General features: G+C 34.2%; 1 protein-coding gene across 1 annotated transcript; it reads right to left on the bottom strand.

Annotated features, from left to right (window-relative positions):
• Window positions 1–1,353: 1,353 nt before the first annotated feature.
• Window positions 1,354–5,667, bottom strand: LOC106754720 (gibberellin 20 oxidase 1-D). The gene is made up of 3 exons (XM_014636783.2): window positions 5,096–5,667; window positions 3,913–4,234; window positions 1,354–1,761 (listed from the first exon to the last, which is right to left on the bottom strand). The coding sequence occupies exons 1-3, from the start codon at window positions 5,665–5,667 to the stop codon at window positions 1,489–1,491; spliced, it is 1,167 nt and encodes a 388-aa protein (XP_014492269.1). The 3' UTR covers window positions 1,354–1,488.
• Between the last annotated feature and the right edge of the window lie 12,534 nt (window positions 5,668–18,201).

Raw genomic sequence — 18,201 nt, forward strand, 5'->3', positions numbered from 1 at the left:
TTGGATGCTTAGGCTCCAATTTATCAATTCTAGGGTTTACTCTTTCATCTTTTCCATTAATTCCATCTAGTTCACCATGTCCATGGTGAATTAATCCCTTTGTTGTTGGGGAACAATGTAGTCCTTTTGAAACTCTCTTGTATCAAATTACTTATTATATTCACATGCTCATATTATCAATTGTTTGGGTTTTCTTTTCTGATGATAATGCTTACATCGTTTAACTCATTCGGTGTTATGATATTTGATATTGTCGATACGGGAACGTATGGGAAAATCTAGAACTGATTAGAATTCTCTTGATTATGAAATACTACCTAGGAATAGGAGTAGGACGATCAATTGCTTTAAGCTTCTCTACTTCATGCGTTGGTAATTACTAGGGAGACTAGGAATGGTAAACTAGTAATTGGTAATAGGCTCTCTTCGCCGAGGAATCGAGTTTAGAGTAATTTAGAAAGTTGCATGACATTGATAATAAAGTGAATTTAATAAGAATAGTAGATATAAGAAGTGGACAAGGATGAAATTGTAAACCCCAACAACTCCATTCATTCATATCTTTTATTTGCCAATTGATTCAATTTGCATTTGCATGTTTATTTTAGATTTTGCATTCAAAACCATAAATTCAATTCTTACTCAAGTCTTATGAAATCAATTTACATTAAAGATAAGGCCTAAGAGTCCCTTGGGAAACGATCTTGGACTTACTATCTATTATTATATGATACGATCTGGTACACTTAATGCTTTAACAACAATAAATAAGAATGTATCCTAGGAAAATATTTATTATGAGATATTTATAATTAAATATATATGTTAGGAAAATATATGAGATACATTTATATTAAATATAGATATTTTTTAGGGAAATATTTAGTATAAGATGGGGAAATATTTGAGTATAAATAAAGCTAGAGTTTATTGTTAGGATTATGATTTGGAGTATTAAGTTTGTTGACAGGGAACTACGTGTGAAGAAGATTATGCTCCCAAGTAATTCATTCATTATCATTCTTTCATTATTCTGTTAAGTATTGAGTGTGTGAAAGATTGTTTTAGTTACTCTCTTACTCAAATACGTAATAGTATGTAAGTGAAACTCTCGTCTCTGCTACTATGATTGTTATTTGGCCGTCTTTGGTTAGAGATAAAAAATTTCTACGGATGAAAAGTGATTCCTATCTTAAATTTCCTGATACACTCACCCAAACAAACCCACACTATACTTTCCTATATTTATGCATATCTCGAATAATGTCTTTCAATTATATCATTTTATTAAACATTGAAGTGACAAATAAAGCAAACCATATTTATTAACACAGAACAAAATGTGGATTCAAACACTAATAAAGTAAACAATATTTATTAACACACCACAAAATATAGGTTCAATCAAATATTACATAGATGACTTTGAAAGTGCAACTTTGATACTATGCAAAAGTAAATAATATATAATGATGATGGCATGAAGAACTAGAAGTTGGAGGAGTTGGAAGAGCTTTGCCACTGAATGAAGCTTTGGAGTGTAGCAACATCAGCCCTATAGTGTTTCTGGGTGAATTCACGCAAACTCGACCATGTAAAATCCGGGTACTTTCTTTCCTCATTTTTTGATATTAGAAACTTTGGGGGTCTCACCACTTTGTCCTCTTTTGGACACACAAAGTAAACCAATGACCTTCTCTCTCTGTATGTGTTCACCAGTGCCCTGTGAAGACAACTCTTGTATCTCCCATTTGACAATGCCTACCACACCAACAACCCATTTCATTCCATCAATTCATCAATTTACATACATCTATGATAAAAAAATGTTAATTACTCTTTTCTTCTGACATTTTTTATTAGAATTACAAATATAAATTGAAATAATCATTTCCAACAAAATTAAAAATGTTCAGCATATAAAAAAAAGAAAAAAGCTTACCTTAAAAATTTATGGTTTGCAACTCATACTTTATTAGTGGTCAATTTTCTCATTCTATCTTTTTAAAATTTCCCACAATTTTGTCCTAACAATCATTAAAGAAGATGTTTTCAACTCCCTGCATGAAGAATATTGAAAAAAAAAAATGGAAAAACACCTAACATTATAATCTAAACCTCATGTTACATATTGATTATGATTTATGAAGACGAGATAACTAGTTTTATAAGTTAATCTAATAATTTTTTATTGTTTGACTGAAAAATAGGTTGCTTTTAGTAATATTTGATGCCTTAAGACTAATGTTAATTTATTGTTTAATGAAAAGAAATATAAATTTAGTCTTCTATTAATACCACACTTTAGCAAACTTTAATGATGAGGCAAACACTCTAACAAATAATGAAATAGAAAAGTTTTGAGGCCTTAAGCAGGTGACACAATTGCTTAATGGTGGTGGGACTATTAAGGTCAAGTGGAAAAATTAGAGTAGAGAACAGACAAAAGAAAAAAGTGTGATGAAATGGATTCACATAATGCAGTGTAGAAATAGACAATATAATTGAGTTATGATGTTAAACCTACAGCTACAAATGAAAGGAGAAGAACAAGTGATATGAAATGCAAAAAAATACTTTATTTAATCGAAGAATTTCATTGATTAAAAATATTAATAATATATAAATGAATGAAAATTTTGTTTTATAAAACTAAATTGAATTTATAAAAATTTATAAATATAAAATTGTAATGTATAGTTGGATGTATAATTATTTTATACTTTATCACGATGGATACATGCCATAGAAATGTACTTACTCATGCATCACATCAAGTTTTTTTTTTCTATTTTTCCTTTCGACACTAACCACATGTATTGTCATCGAATCTTTGTCGTATATGTGACAAGTTCAAAAAAAAATAGTAGTTATATTTATATTAACTTTAAGTATATATTATTTTAAAAAAATAATCTTTTAGTTTGCTTAGAAAAAATTAAATAATATATTTTCTAATTTTAAAATTTCCCAAAATAAAATTATTTAATATCTAAAAATTATCGCACACTTTTTAATAAAAAGATCTTAAAAAGTAATGAATAAAGTAGTCTTAAAAATGAGAATAGACAAAAAATAAAATAAAACCCGACAAATATAACGCAGCAAGACCATAAGATTAAATGTTTAATTGAGTAAAGAGTAAAATAAAATCATTTAATTTATTAATTTGTTTATTGCATAGTTTTGAGTGAAAATATTCCGAAGTAGTTTCAAAACAAATATTTCGACAATATAAAATCGTGATAATTTAACTATGAATACAGCCCCGTTAATTATAAAATAAATGTGATATTTTTATTTGGTGATATAATCATAAGTACTATTTGTGAAAAGGTTTCTTGTGAAATATTTGGAATAAGGATGAAAAAAATAACTGAAAGATTTATCTATAAATAAAATTTATCACAAATAATTGAGATGTGTGAATATTTATTATTCGTGAGATATAAATAATCTGTATTATAATATTACTTGTAAATAAATTAAATATAAATATCATATTATTCTTACTCGTGAATATCAATTATTAATTAAAATTAAAATTTAGTTTATATTATATTAAATTAAATTTAAATTAATTTATATTTTATTAAATTAAATTTAATTAAAATTAAATTTTAATTTATATTTAATTTAGTTTATAATTTTATTTAAATTTTATTTTAAAAATTTATATCATATGTTTTTTTAAACATCAGTAAATATTTATGGATATCAAAAATTTTAAAATATCCACTAATAATTTTTAAACAAGTATTTTGAAGGTGAATTTTGTTTTTAGTGGGTGCGAGTAATACTAATTAAATACTAATTGAGACGTGTGTGAACATGTATCGATAAATAATATATGGAAGAGTGATAATAAGATGGGAAAAAGGAAAAACAGTAGAGCATAGTTTGCAAAGTTACCATGAAAGTGTCACCAATGTTTACGACGAAGGCTTCAGATCGAGGGCGAACAGCACGCCATTTGTTATCAGCAAAAACTTCTAAGCCTCCAACTTGGTCTTGATGAAGAATAGTGAGTGATGTTGGATCAGTGTGAGGGCCAGTTCCTAATGTGAGGTTCGCACTGCTGCAAGGTGGATAATAGTTGCACCTCATTATTGAGTCTCCATCTTCAAAAAATCTTCGATAATGCAAACCATCCACTCCCAAACTAATTCCCAAAAGCTCCATTATTACTGAACTCAACTCCTTCATTGCTTCGCAGTACTCTTGATACACCCTCCTATGGCAAAAATCACACAAACACAAAAATCCATGTTATTTAAGGAACCTGTTCATTTCTGTTTCTCTTTTGGCTACTTAATTTCATGATTGTTCTGCTTCATTACCATTCATAATTGTGGCACATCAACCAACTTGTCTCCTTGCTCAAACTTGCCAACACAGGACATAGTTGGGTCCTCATAAACTCTATTTTCATTAAGATGAATATGATATATATATTAAAAGTTTGATTGATAACGACACATTATTTTTAAAATACTTACAAAAATATAGTTGATTTGCAGATGTTGTCTGTTTCGTAACACGTGGCCTGCCGGTGTTGTCAAGGATAATTTTCACTGAGTAGTTGTAATAATTCTCTTTGTTTATTCTTTCATAGATAAATTTGTTCAAGAGGGTCAAGCAACAAGCTAATGTAACAACCAACTTTGTCATATAGTGAAGGAGAAACATTCACATCATACTCTGCCATGTGTTCTTGTTATTACATAAAATTTGTTCAAGATTATCAGTTTTTGTGCGCCTCATATTTACTTGTTTAATAAACTTTAACTCATGACAGAACAATTACTTGTTCCTTTTACAGAACAGGTAATAAGTACGTAAAAGCACACGTCAAAGAATGTTCTCGAGAATGTATATTTGTTGAAAGCAAATTACAAATGTTATGATTTTATTGTATTAAAATTTAAATGTGGTTTTGAAAATAAATATATGATATAGGAGAAATAAAACATCTCCCCATCATGTATAATAAAACACAATGTTATGCTTAATGTGTTTATTTTTTTGTTTTTTCATAGTTATGCAATTGTAAGTAAAATTTTGTACTGATGAAATTGAATGTGGATGATCTTACCCTGTGTGTCGAAGGTCCTGGCCTAAGACAGAGTCAAAGTAGTCAACAATCTGGGAATTGGAGAAGCCTTGGTGATGGAAGAGGAAAGAAAATGTCTCTTTCCATGGTAATTTGGAGGTGTAACGATCTGCATGAGCCCCAGAGTAACCAGAGACTGCACCAGGTTTTCTCTGAGCAGTGAGTTTTTTGGTGACAGGAAGCTTGAAAATGGTGTCAATTCCATGGTAAGCAGCATCTATGAGATCTGGGTTCACACCATGGTTGATAACTTGGAAGAAGCCATGCTTTAAGCAGGCATTTCTTACAAGCTCTGCAGCATTGGCAATTGCTTTCTCATCACCATTTTTCATGACTCCCAAATCCACAAGGGGTTCCTTCAATTCTTCTTGTGTGGCCTTAACCAAATCCCCAGAAGGCCAAAAGAACTCTTTTGGCATTTCCCCTTTCGTTTCTTGAAAATTTGAGTCAAAACCCAACACTCCATTCTCTTCTTTCGACTGATCTTGTGGCTGTGATGCAGGGTAGAGAACTAAAGTGGTGGAAGCACTTAGTTCCATTAGGTGAAGAGACATGTTTGCATACCTCAAATGCTAAGGTGCTCTCTATTTATATTTGTATAACTAACTTGGAGGGAAGAATCCATACCATAGATACGTGGGGACATAAAGAAACTAAATATTATTATTTTTTACACCCAACAAATTTTTACACACATTTTATCTCCATTATTTTACTTTTCTATTTTTCTTTTTTTGTATATAAAAAATTATCTTTCTAAGAAATTATATGTAATAATGAAAATTTAAGAGAAAAAAAACATCAAAGCATGGAATTATGTCTAGATTACTAATTGAACTGTAAAATGTTATACTTGACTTTTCTTGGTTTGGAAGACCCATGTTTTGGTGTAAATGAATTTTCTTAACTATTTATTGTTTTATATCAATTTTAGATGTTTATTAAACTTATAAATTTTTGACCATTTTTACTAACTATTTGTAAGAGTTGACAGAATCACACGTGAATTAGGAAAAATATCTAAATATATCTTGTGACTTATGACAGAAAAATGACATTCATGCATTTTATTTCACCGAATTAAAAAATTAAATAAAATCTATACAAATCAAGTAAAAATAAAATAATCTAATTCGAGAGCAGTTAGGCATACTTATCGAAATAATTCACAACCTTATTATAGCAAATCAATTTCGTTATAAAATTTATAACTAAATACTGCTAGTGATAACTAATTTTTAATATTTTTCATATATTAAAAACTATTACAAAAATTGTAAAACCTCTATTGAATTTTTTTCTTCGATAAAGATATAAGATAATTTAATATATATTTAGAAATCAACAATATAAAGTTGCAATCTCCTTAATTAAGTTGGGCTAAAGCTAGAACAGTTGTTATGAAGATGGTTGAAATTGTGAAACGGTGTAGAATTTGGTAGGGGAAAGGATTACAACTCTCGACCATGGTGATATAAGATGGAAGGTAGTGGTGTTTGATGATGCTTAAAGAGAGGTTAGACCAACTTTATGAAGAAGATGACTAGAAAAGATAATTTGGGATGCTCTAGTCTTGGGTGAACTTATTAGTGCAAGAACGCTGTTTAACGTCACCCTATAAATGTCGGTTATTGGGTCCACTGACGTAATTTGATGACCGGTGGTAAGTTCGTAAATAAGTCGGGCATATAGACGTCGGGGCCAGATCTACCCGATGACTAAAACACTATAGACGTCGGGGACCTCCCACAAAGACGTCTAAAGGTCTGTTAGTTAGGTGAATAGTCGCGATATAGACGTCAGATAAGGACACTGCGACGTTTATAGTCTAGTTTACACATCGAGATGACAACAATGGACGTCTATAGGTCTTAGAGGTTGGTGAACAGTTGTGACATAGATGTCAGGGTGGCACCAACAAACGTCTCTAACATGACAGGTAGTTGAGTGTCATTAATGTTCTACGACATAGACGTCGGTGCCCCCTCCTAACTGACGTCTATAGCCTGACAGTTAGGTGAAACCGTAATAATTATTCTGTAATATAGACGTCGGCTACCAGCCAACAGATGTCTATAGGAATGTAGAGTTCGATTAGACGTCAGGGGTACATAGACCTGACGTCTATAATCCGCGGCAATATTAATATTTAAATCATAAAGACGTCAAATTAGTGAGAGGACCGACGTCTATAACATTATAGACGTCTGGCGCCTAGGCGAACCGACGTCTATAGTAACTTATACTTCAGAGCGCGAACCCGCGAGCAGTTACCACTATTCATCGTCTTCTTCGTCGAGCTTTTCTCCGTCGCGACATTACATTGGAGGTTCATTTTCTTTATTTTGGACCGTTTAAATTTAGTTTTGCTCCGATTGAATTAGTCTTTGATGAAAAATCTTTCCTTTGAACTGATTAAAATTAGATTTGGTTGCGTTTTGTTGCAGTTTCTAATGTCTTGTTGGGTTGAGTTTTGGACTTTTTTTGGCCTGCTTTTCTGACCTTTAATTGGGCGTGCACAACTTCATTCCCCTCAATTGGTTATATATAATCTGCTAAAAAGGTTAGCTTGTTTGTTGAAAACTTAATTTGTTTGGATATTATTGGCTTTTGTGTATGCATGTTGACATTAGTGAATTTGCCTTTTATTGGCTTTTTTTGTATGATTTCATATTGACTTTTAGGTATGCATGTGTTTGCAGATTGTTAATATATGCATGTGATTAAGTTTAGTTGTGTTATTATAATTGGCATGCATTAGTATCAAATCACTGAGTGAAACTTAGTTGCCGTTTGAAATTTAACACAAACGATTAATCTTTTAATCGTTTGTATTAAATTTTGGATTGTCCGATTGGACAGTTTGAGAAAATTATTTTTAATAAATTTGCTATAACATGTATGTTGGAGTTTATGCATAAGACTGATGAAATTTCGGATCATTATTTGTGTTGTTCTCCATATGCATATTTGATTGTGGTCATCCTTGACTACTTTCATTTCGTGTATTTCAGAGACCAATGCAAATTTCTGCCGAAATTTTACCAGAATTATGAGGTAGACTTCTTTGCACATGTCTTAGCAATTTATGAAAAGTAATTTTTCTGAATGTGTAGGGTCTAACCTTATGAGAGTTAAAAATTGAAACTGATGAAGTATGTTACGAACATAGTATGGATCGAAGCTGGATGAATGCACGTCGCATCTCTAAAGAATATGAGAAGGGTGTTTCAGTGTTCTTGCAATATGTTAAAGAAAATGCAAAGGATCAATAGAAATATACTAAGATTTAAGAGTATTTGGTATCCCCTCCCATATGCCACTATATATCACATTCAATGATGTATCCGAGATCATTGCGGGAGACAAGATGTTGAATATTTCCATTATTCAACTATGGTGCATGTAAGATAGTTAATTTTGTCTACCATAATACTTTTATTTACATTACTACTTTGTAACAACTTAACTATGTTGTTATAGGTACATGGACACAGTCATTGTAGACCAAGGCCGGTCTTCCATTTATGGATTTGTTGAACCTCAGACCATTCAACGTTCTGGTAACAAAGTTGAAACAAAACAAAATTATTTGCAAACATGGATGGCTGAGTCAAACAAAGATATATACCTTGTTCCATACATTGATGGGTATGTTGTTTTATGTAAAAGGTAATTAAAGTTTACTTAATTAGTTTACTAACTATTTATGATGTTCCAAAGAGGGCTCACTGGAAATTTTTGATCCTCATTCCCAAAAAATGTACAGTTGTATTGTTATGTTCGCTGCAAAGGAAGATGAAAAATGACTTGAGAAACATTCTTCAAGGGTAAGTCTTTCGCCAAAAATTACTTTGAAATTCGTGTTGGCCTTAATTTTTTATGATTTCATACTTATATTAATATTAGTTTATGTTTCAATGTAAATAGAGTAATGGGTACATCTCGAGGTCAGCTAAATCAAGTCCAATATCCAAAGGTTTAGTGCATTTATAGTTTTAATTCATTTACTATGTTATTAAATGATCATAATTCTTGACTATATTTAGTTTGTAGTTTTAGTGTAACAAGCAGCTAGATTCATGGGAATGTGGGTACTATGTGATGTCTTGGATTAAGACCATCATTCGAGCTGGCATTACAGATGACTGGAATGAGGTAATAATCATGCTTACTTTGAAAACAGCACAAATCAATAATTTTCTTTGAACATATATGAAACCATAATGAATATTTCTTAATTCTGCAGCGCTTCAACAATTTATCTCCTTTACCCAAAGACACCATAAAGTAGCTAAGGTAGGAGTAGACAACTTATCTTCTGCAAAATTGGAACTAGGAAGACTTATTTTTCTTGTTCAACATTACTTAGGTTTAGTTTAAGTTTATAATTTCATATTTTTTATCTTTGGTGGAATTATAGATGAAACACAAACATTTATTTATTGAAAATAATTGTTCTGGATCAATTTTCTGATTTTCAGGTGTGGTTTTATTGGAAAAATAACATATTTAAAAAAAACACTCAGAACACGTCGGTTAATGCAAAACTGATGTCTACAAACGTCAATCAGTGCACAAACCGACGTCCAATGAGTTCTAGTTTACAAAACGTTCCAGGGCCTATAGATGTAAACAGTCGAAGTCTATATAGACGTCGGTCATATCCTGATCGATGTAATTAACGTCACCCGAATAGACGTCAGTTCCATATGACGTTAAAAGCCCAAAATAACCGACGTTAAACAGCGTTTTTCCACTAGTGACTTAGATGAGTGGTAGGACTCAAAAGTGGTAGCATAACATTACTTAAATTCAAAGGTGATTTCAAGAGTGAGAGACACCTTTATTTATAGACTAAGAGTGTCTTTGATTTATAGAAACAAAACCTAACAACTTAAACTTGGTTAGCTTGGAGAACAAGGTGAAAATCCTCTCCATTAGGAGAAGGACATGTGGCCACTATCTATGAGAAACCCTTTCTAATGTGACCATGACACATGACCACTAACACAAAGGTGGGACGCCCTACACTCTTGCTCACTAAGCTACCTTGAAAACTTTGACCCCTTGGTCAAACAAGCTCTTGGATGTCCACTTGGGTCAACACTTGGTCATGGCCCTTTGTTGACTTAAGTGGTAAAAAAATCTATTCTACTTGACCCAAAATACAAGACTCAAAATAAATCATACACTACTAGGCTCATAATACCAAGCCCAAATAAATCCTAGACTACTCTACCCAAAATTATTCCTACTTTAGAAGCTTCATGATGGCCCAAGATGGCCCAAGAAAGAGAGTCTAGGTCCATCTTCCATAGACGACTTCAACTCTTCTTGAAAGTGATTGGCCATGGCTAGGGAGTATACCATCATTCCCTCCCTCTTGAAAAGGATTAACCATCAAATATTCAAGTTGGCATATGGCAACATCCTCTTCTTCTTGGAGATATTTTGTCTTTTCTTCCCTCAAGGTCAAATACCCTTCTGCTTATAACATAAGATAGTACAAATGTTAGTATAATAAGTATATAAAGAGTGTACCTACCAAGGATTATACACCTTTGATCAAATGAATGATCAGGGTCTTTATTGGAAGCATTTTCTTTGAAGCTCTTATTCTCCTTGTGTTAAATGTATATGCTTTTGAAATGACTTCCCATTCCAACACAAGGTTTTATTTGGTCTTGTCTTTCCATGCTTCTTGAGGAAGATGGTAAGAAGACCTCTTTTGTTTTTCCACATAATGACTCTTTTGGTAGGGCACTCTTTAGACTTTTGTTATTTTCCTTAACTCTCATAACCTTCATTGTTAAAGGTGTCTTTATTTTTATTTTTATCTTTTTTTCTATTTTCTTTTACATTTGTTCTTGATCCTCTTCCACTTAAGAATGTGTGAGAGGATGAAGTACAAAGTTTTTTTTTTTATGAGTGATGGTTATTTCACTGGTATGACCATTGTGTATGGATTATTTATCAAATAACCAAGGCCTTCCCAATAAAATATGGCAAGAGTAGCATGAATCAAAATTGACAACGTAACATTCCTCAAATTGAAAAATGATTACAAGAGTAGGAGACACCTTTATTTTTAGGCTAAGGGTGTCTTCGATTTATAGAAACAAAACCTAAAAACTCAAACTTAGCTAGCTTGGAGAACAAGGTGAAAATCTTCTCTAGCAGGAGAAAACATGAGGCAAAAATCCTCTCTATTAGGAGAAGGATGATAACGATTGAAATATCGTTATTTTTATACTTAATTTTGATACTAAAAACACCCTTTATGACTTAGAAATTAGCTTTAAATCATGCTTTTGCTTCAGCTGAGAGAATAAGAGAGTTGAAGGTGGTATTACTGGTTTTATGCTTGATTTTCTTGTTTTGGAAGGAATTAAGAGGAATTGGATGAAAATTTTTGAAGTAGCAAGGAGTTGGACTCAAGAGAAGTAGGAAAAGTGCACAAACAAGAATCGCAGCCAGTGTGGAGCGCCAAGTTCGCTGTGGAGTTCACTGTTTGACGCTTGAGCGCCATCGCTAAGGGCCAAATCCAAGTGTCGCACTCACCACTGAGCGACATTACCGCTTAGCGCCAGTCTTGTTGATGAGTTCTCTGTCTTTCGCTTGGGCGCCACCGCTGAGCGTTATTCTGAATGTCGCACCTACCACTTAGCGTCATTTTTGCATTGAGCGTCGTCAGCGTGGGCTTGGGCCAGTTTTTTGTAATCTTTATAAACTATATAAGGGTTTAGTCGACCTAGAGGGTCTATCTTTTGACAGAAAGAAGCGTAGAAGCACTCTCTTCAACCCGCGGAAGCTCCGATCTACAACTTTTAGGGTTCTTGTTGAGATTGTTGACAACACAATATCTACATCACTCTGGTTTTTGATGATGACAACACATTGCTTAATAACACACATATGTTGTTGGTGTGTTACATGTTCTTAGGCTAAATGTTTGATATATCTGTTGAACATGTTTATGTGCTGTATTGCTATGTGAATGCATACATATTGAGCTTGTAATTGTTACATCATTTCTGGATGCATTGCACATGTTTTAATGCACGAAAACCACAAGCACTTTTATGAACTTATAATTGTGTGACAAAGCTGCAGTAAAGTGGACTCCATCATTAATTGATTCAACTATGCTAAAGTCTTTGTACAGATTTTGAGAATTAATGCTTTGTGAGATTTTAAGAAGAAAAGAATTTCAAAATGATCTTACTTGTCGAAGTCAACTATGTGCACTACATATTCGACTGTATTAGTTGTTTGATTTGAAATTTTGTTATGCTCTTGTACTCTAACGACTATATTTTCGAAAGTTAGTTGAGCATTGAATAGTAGGTCAACTGTATTAAATGAGTTTTTATTTTGGTTGACTGAATGCTACAAGTTTGACTGAATTGTTATAATTGTCATAACTCAGTCGACTGTATTAGTAGCCTATTCGACTCAGAGAATGTCTGTTAAAACAGAAATCTATAAATTAGTTGAACACGAAAACGTTTAGAGAATTTTGGTTATCTAACAATTTCATTTCTGTTTCAGATTAATATCTCTGATCATAGGGCTCCAAGAGTTTTCCAAGAAGACGGTGGTGATCTTTCTTGAAAGAGATTCAAAGGGAGACTAACTGCGCACACATTACTTGATCACATTCTGCCCAGTAAAGGTGTTTCTGGTTGATCAAGATTTTGGCTTGGCATCCTTGAAGTTTGCTGCATTGGACCTGTTGTGATTACAGCGGTTAGACTCGTGGAGTGTTAAGTCACTGACAAGTGTACCAGATCGTTATCAAGTAATATAATTGGTAAACCCAATATCGTTTTCCCAAAGGACTCTTAGGCCTTACTTTTCATGTAAACAAATCGCGTAAGACTTGAGAAAAGAATTAATTTGGTGGTTATATGCAAAGAACAAAAATAAACATGCAATGTAGTTGATTCAATTGGTTTTAAGAAACTATGGATGAATGGTGTTGTTGGGGTTTACAANTTCATCTTATTCACTCTCATATATCTACTCTTCTTATTTAATTCACTTATTTATCCAATTGCCATGCAAACTTTCTAGACTACCCTTAACCCAATCCCTTGGTGAAAAAAGCCTATTATTCATTACCGGCTTGCTATCCCTAGCCTCCCCTAGTAACCAATAATGCAATGCGATCGAAAGCAATTACAATTGACCGTCCTACCCCTATCCCTATGCGATACTAACATAATCAAGGAATTTCTCACAAGTTCATGACATCACCATACGTCCCCATATCGATAAAGACAAACATCTTTTACTGAATGAGTTAAACAATAAAAGCATTGAGCATAGATGAGAACCCAACAATTGATAAACAAGTATTTGACAAGCATATGAAATAAATAAGAATTTGAATATATGAGAGTTTCANAAGATTACATTGTTCCCCAACAACAAAGGGTTTAGTTCACCATAATCATGGTGAAACTAGATGAAATATGATGAAAGAATGGAAGAAATAACCCTAAACTTGATTTATTGGAGCCTAAGCATCCAAGGAACCTCCTTCAAGGTGTGTGGAATAGCTCTGGACGTTTATCTCTGCCAAAGGAATCCCCTTCTAATTCGCACTGAGGCTATATATAAGCCCAAAAAGATAACAGAAAGATTTACAAAATCTAGCTAAAAAAAACAGACAACTGCCCAGGCGCCTAAATTCACCGCTCAGCGGTTTGCCTTGTGTCGATTTGACCGCTCAGCGGTCAGTTTTGGCACTGATCGGTTTCCCTTTAATCGCTCTAAGCGCTCAGCGGACCATTCTGGCACTCAGCGGCCTTCTTGACCCTTCTTTTCATCATTTTTCTCCTTCTTTCATGGGTCTGAGTCCACCTTACTTCACTTCCATCTTTAATTCATCTAAAAACCCTACAAAACAATGTAAAACCAGCATAATATCGCTAAAACCAACTTTTGACTCTCACAAGACACAACTAAGTGTTTTACTTGATTTAAAGCTCATTCTAAGCCATAAAGGGTGTGTTTTACTATCAAATTTAAGCATGAAAATAATAGTTTTTAAACAGTTATCACAACCCCAAACTTAGAGCTTTGCTTGTCCTCAAGCAAACAAGACAAAATTTGGCTTTTCCACTTTTTCATCAAATAATTCACACTTTTCAAAACTCCTTTTTCTTATGACAAGTTATTATACACTTCAAATTTCAGTGGAGTCCTACAAAGATGCATGCATGTTTTCAATCCCATTTAGTTCATATAATCAATCTTTTTTTAATAGATGTTTTGTTCATGAATGATCAATCAACTAAGTACAGATATAAACATGGATTTAACAATTCTCAGCAAGCAAGTGTTTCACTCAATCACTCAAGTATTTTAGGAGGTCACTCTACTCTCTATTGTTCACATGTCACATAAAACAATATTGTCATTCATCTTAAAACAATCAACATCTTTACATGCATATGTCATCACAAGGACTTTTTCCAAGACTTGTATTGTGACTGGGCTATCAAGAAAAATTGGTTTTTCTGGAATACAAAATCCTTGAGTTAAGAGAGTTTAAATCATCATTCAAATGTCAAGCATACTCTCTCTTTAACCAATCTCACTCATTCCCAACTTTTTCCCTTTTTCCTTTTACATTGAGTTCACTTTACATGTTTTTTGTCTTTTCTTCTTTTCTTTTCTTTCTCATGCATTTTTCTTTTTCATTCTTTGGAACTCAATTCTTTTCTTTTTCTTTTGCCTTTCACTTTCCCCATTCAACCCCAAACTTGAACTTTTTCAACACATATAATTATTCTCAACCCTAACTCAAGGTAAATCAATTCAAACAAGGGTTTTCATATTCTTTAAGGTCAAGGTTCAAAAAGAGCATATCATTTAAAATTCTTTTGGGTGAAAATTTGGCTAAGTAAGGGCTTTCCAAACATGGCCTTGATCATATGACATACACATGCAATTCAATAAATTATCAAGATTAAGTCAATATCATCCATGATTCCCTGTAAACAGTGCACACAACAATAGAACTCTGAAGCTCAATACCTCACATAATCATGCTTTCTCACTTCTCATTCATGAATCCTGCTTAGCATCAAAATCACAATCATGAATCACCTACTCATNTGTTCACATAGTTAGTGAACCATCAACCTGGATATCAACATTCACACATTCTCAATCATTATCCACAATCAATCATCAATAGCAAGTAACTCATCATGCAATAAAATTGAACCATTATCCGAATAAGTGTACAAGCCAAGCATAGACTCAAACATAAATTCAACCTATACTACTAATTCAAAGTACAAAGAAAAAGAAAAAGAAAAATCCCTGTCCAAATGCTGGCATCCATCAGTAGATGCCATCAGCGCAGATCCTCATCTGAATCATACTCATCCTCCTCCTGGGCATCCTCAAAGTCTTCATCCTCCTGGTCATCATCTTGTCTGCCTGATGTCCCAGTTGCTCTGGACCCACTACCTTATGCCTGCCCTTGAGGTCAAGCCATCACACTACGGAACTCATCCATAGTCCACCTATGCACTGGTGGCTGGTCATAAAGTCCTACAATCATCTCGGCAGTGGCCACCTGCCCTCTGCAAAGGGACTCCATCTTCGCCTCCATCATAGACATATGCATGTCTCTTATCTGAAAAGGCTCAGGCTGCTGTGTCAGTGCATCTGCAGGCTCATTATCCTGCTGTGTTAATCTCCTAGGACGTCTCCTAGGAACCGCTCCGGCTGGCTCGTCACCTCACAGTACTGATGAAAATAGGAGGCATCAATAGCTCTCCTCGACTTCTCGAAGGGTGGAACTGTAGTGTCCACTCCTGCCTGCTGGCACAAATATGTAATCAGGGAGGAATGTCCCAGTGGTGTCCTGCTGCTCACAGTGTTGACGCAGCTCAGAATTTCGCTGGTAATGATCTTACCAACATTCACCTCCATCTGCCTTAACATACATTAGATAACCAAGATCCGATGTAAAGTGATGTCGGAAACATGAGAGCATGGCTGGATGTTGGCATGAGTAAATGTCATCCAGTATTTGGCTAGGGGAGTTAAATCTGCCCTAAGGATCTTCATCGGTGCTCCATTAGGGTTTCTCTGAAAATGCCTCCTAGGGATACACATCACTCACTCAATGTCCTCATAATCCCTGGTCTCCCCTAGTATAGCAGCATACCTGCACTACTCTCCTGGCCACTCAGTCCCTAGAAAAGCGTTGATGGTGTCAGGATCATAGTTGATCAGGTGTCCACGCACATAGCTCATGTAACTCCCTGCGGACACTCCGCCTCTAAGCAAGGCATTAGCATAGAACTCCTTCACCAACTCAATACTAGCTGGTGCTGGATATGTCGTCAATCTCTCCTAACCTCGCCTCTCAATCTCCAAACCAAACTCTAGAGCTAAGTCAGGGATGTACATAGCCTTCTTTTCCATCAACAACCGCCTCTCCTGGACTGTAGCATAATGTTCTTCATGTTTCCTTGAAAGGAACCTCGAAGAATAGAATCTCCTAGGTCTCTCTGGTTCCTTCCTTTTGTTGCCCATTGTTTTAACTCTTCTTGAGGTAGACATTCCTGCATAAATCAAATTCATCCAACAATATTCACACAAACATCATTAGAGGTTAGTGCATCATCAAATCATACAATTCTTTGAGGAAAAACAAGGCTTTTCAACACACAAACATCCAAAAATTTCAACATTTAGGAAAATCAGCTGCAGACCGCTTAGCGTCCAAGAAGACTGCCCAGGCGGTTTGCCTTAAGTCGCGCCACCACTCAACGCCAAAACAGACCGCTCAGCGGTGGCGGCTAGGGTTTTTCAAAATCCTTTCCTAAATGATCATAATCTCCACTCTTTTGCTAATTTCATCAATCTAGACCACAATCTTGAAATTCAATCGGTTCAAACAGTTCCTATTCTTTCAATTCATGTATAAAAATCAAAAGCCCCAATTTATCATGTTCCTAAGCATGTTCATCAATAAATCCCAAAATAGAAACCCTAAACATGACTTTGCATACTTACTTGAGTGGAGATTATGAATGTTTGCAGAAAACTTGTTCAATTGATGATGAATATCCTCTCCAATGCAAGTCCCTCAACCAAAAGCCCCAAACTTTGATAAAGCAATAGTTGAAAATTGAATTTTTAGTGAGTGAGTGATGAGAGAGTGAGGAAATCTCTCTAAAAAGCTCTTGAAAGTGAAAGGAGAGTGCTAGAGCTTAGGGAGACCGCTCAAGAGAAATGCAAAGAAGGGTTTCAAAGTGAAAAACTTGGAAAACCACTCAGCTTTTAAGCAAAGCCGAGACCCTCAACGCCGCAACCGCTCAGCGGTAAAATGAACCGCTCAGCGGTCTACGCTTAATTTCACTTCTTCTTCTTTTGCTTTCTTTTGAGTAATCTTTCCTTTTAGCACTCAATTTAATCCTTCAATTTTTCAAATATATGCCTTTCCCTTCTCAGATGCAAAAATTAAACATGCAATGCACTTAACACAAGATTAAAAACAAAACAATCAATTGGGTTGCCTCCCAGGTAGTGCTTGTTTAACGTCACGAGCCTGACCCAAACCTGTATAGCACTCTTCAGTAAGTGATTATCCTTCCAACACCCTTCAGTAGGTGTACTTACCTTGTATCCTTCAGTGGACACATAAGAATTTAGCATCCCTCAATAGATGCTACCCAAAAAGTATTCAAAAATTCAATAAAGTACATGTACAAAATCAAATAATCCTAAAACTACAAATGTTTATACAAAATGGGATTAAATATAATCAAGTCAGTCCATCCCGATTGGGATCTTCATCAACCCAACTCATCAATTGCTTTCTATCCACTTTCTTTATGGCTCTTGTGAATGGTTTCTTGATTTGCAGCTTGCCATCTTCCCGAATCTTAATAACAAGCCACTTCTTATTCTAGAATCTCACTTGTGCTCCTATTGGAAGTGGTTTATATTCGAAGTGGATAGTACCTCCTTTGTCAACCTCTTCATCTTTAGGTACCTGCAAAGCATTACAACTATTAGAATTGGTACCTGATGTGTTATCTTCTGGTGCA

Source organism: Vigna radiata, unplaced genomic scaffold (genome assembly GCF_000741045.1).
Source record: "Vigna radiata var. radiata cultivar VC1973A unplaced genomic scaffold, Vradiata_ver6 scaffold_201, whole genome shotgun sequence".
Classification (NCBI taxonomy): domain Eukaryota; kingdom Viridiplantae; phylum Streptophyta; class Magnoliopsida; order Fabales; family Fabaceae; genus Vigna; species Vigna radiata.

Excerpts from the sequence above, each read along its gene's own strand:
- LOC106754720 (XM_014636783.2), bottom strand. The coding sequence starts at position 5,667 with ATGTCTCTTCACCTAATGGAACTAAGTGCTTCCACCACTTTAGTTCTC. Across the intron at positions 4,235-5,095 it reads CAGGACCTTCGACACACAGG|GAGGGTGTATCAAGAGTACT; the intron begins GTAAGATCATCC and ends TTTTTGCCATAG. Across the intron at positions 1,762-3,912 it reads ACATTGGTGACACTTTCATG|GCATTGTCAAATGGGAGATA; the intron begins GTAACTTTGCAA and ends TTGGTGTGGTAG.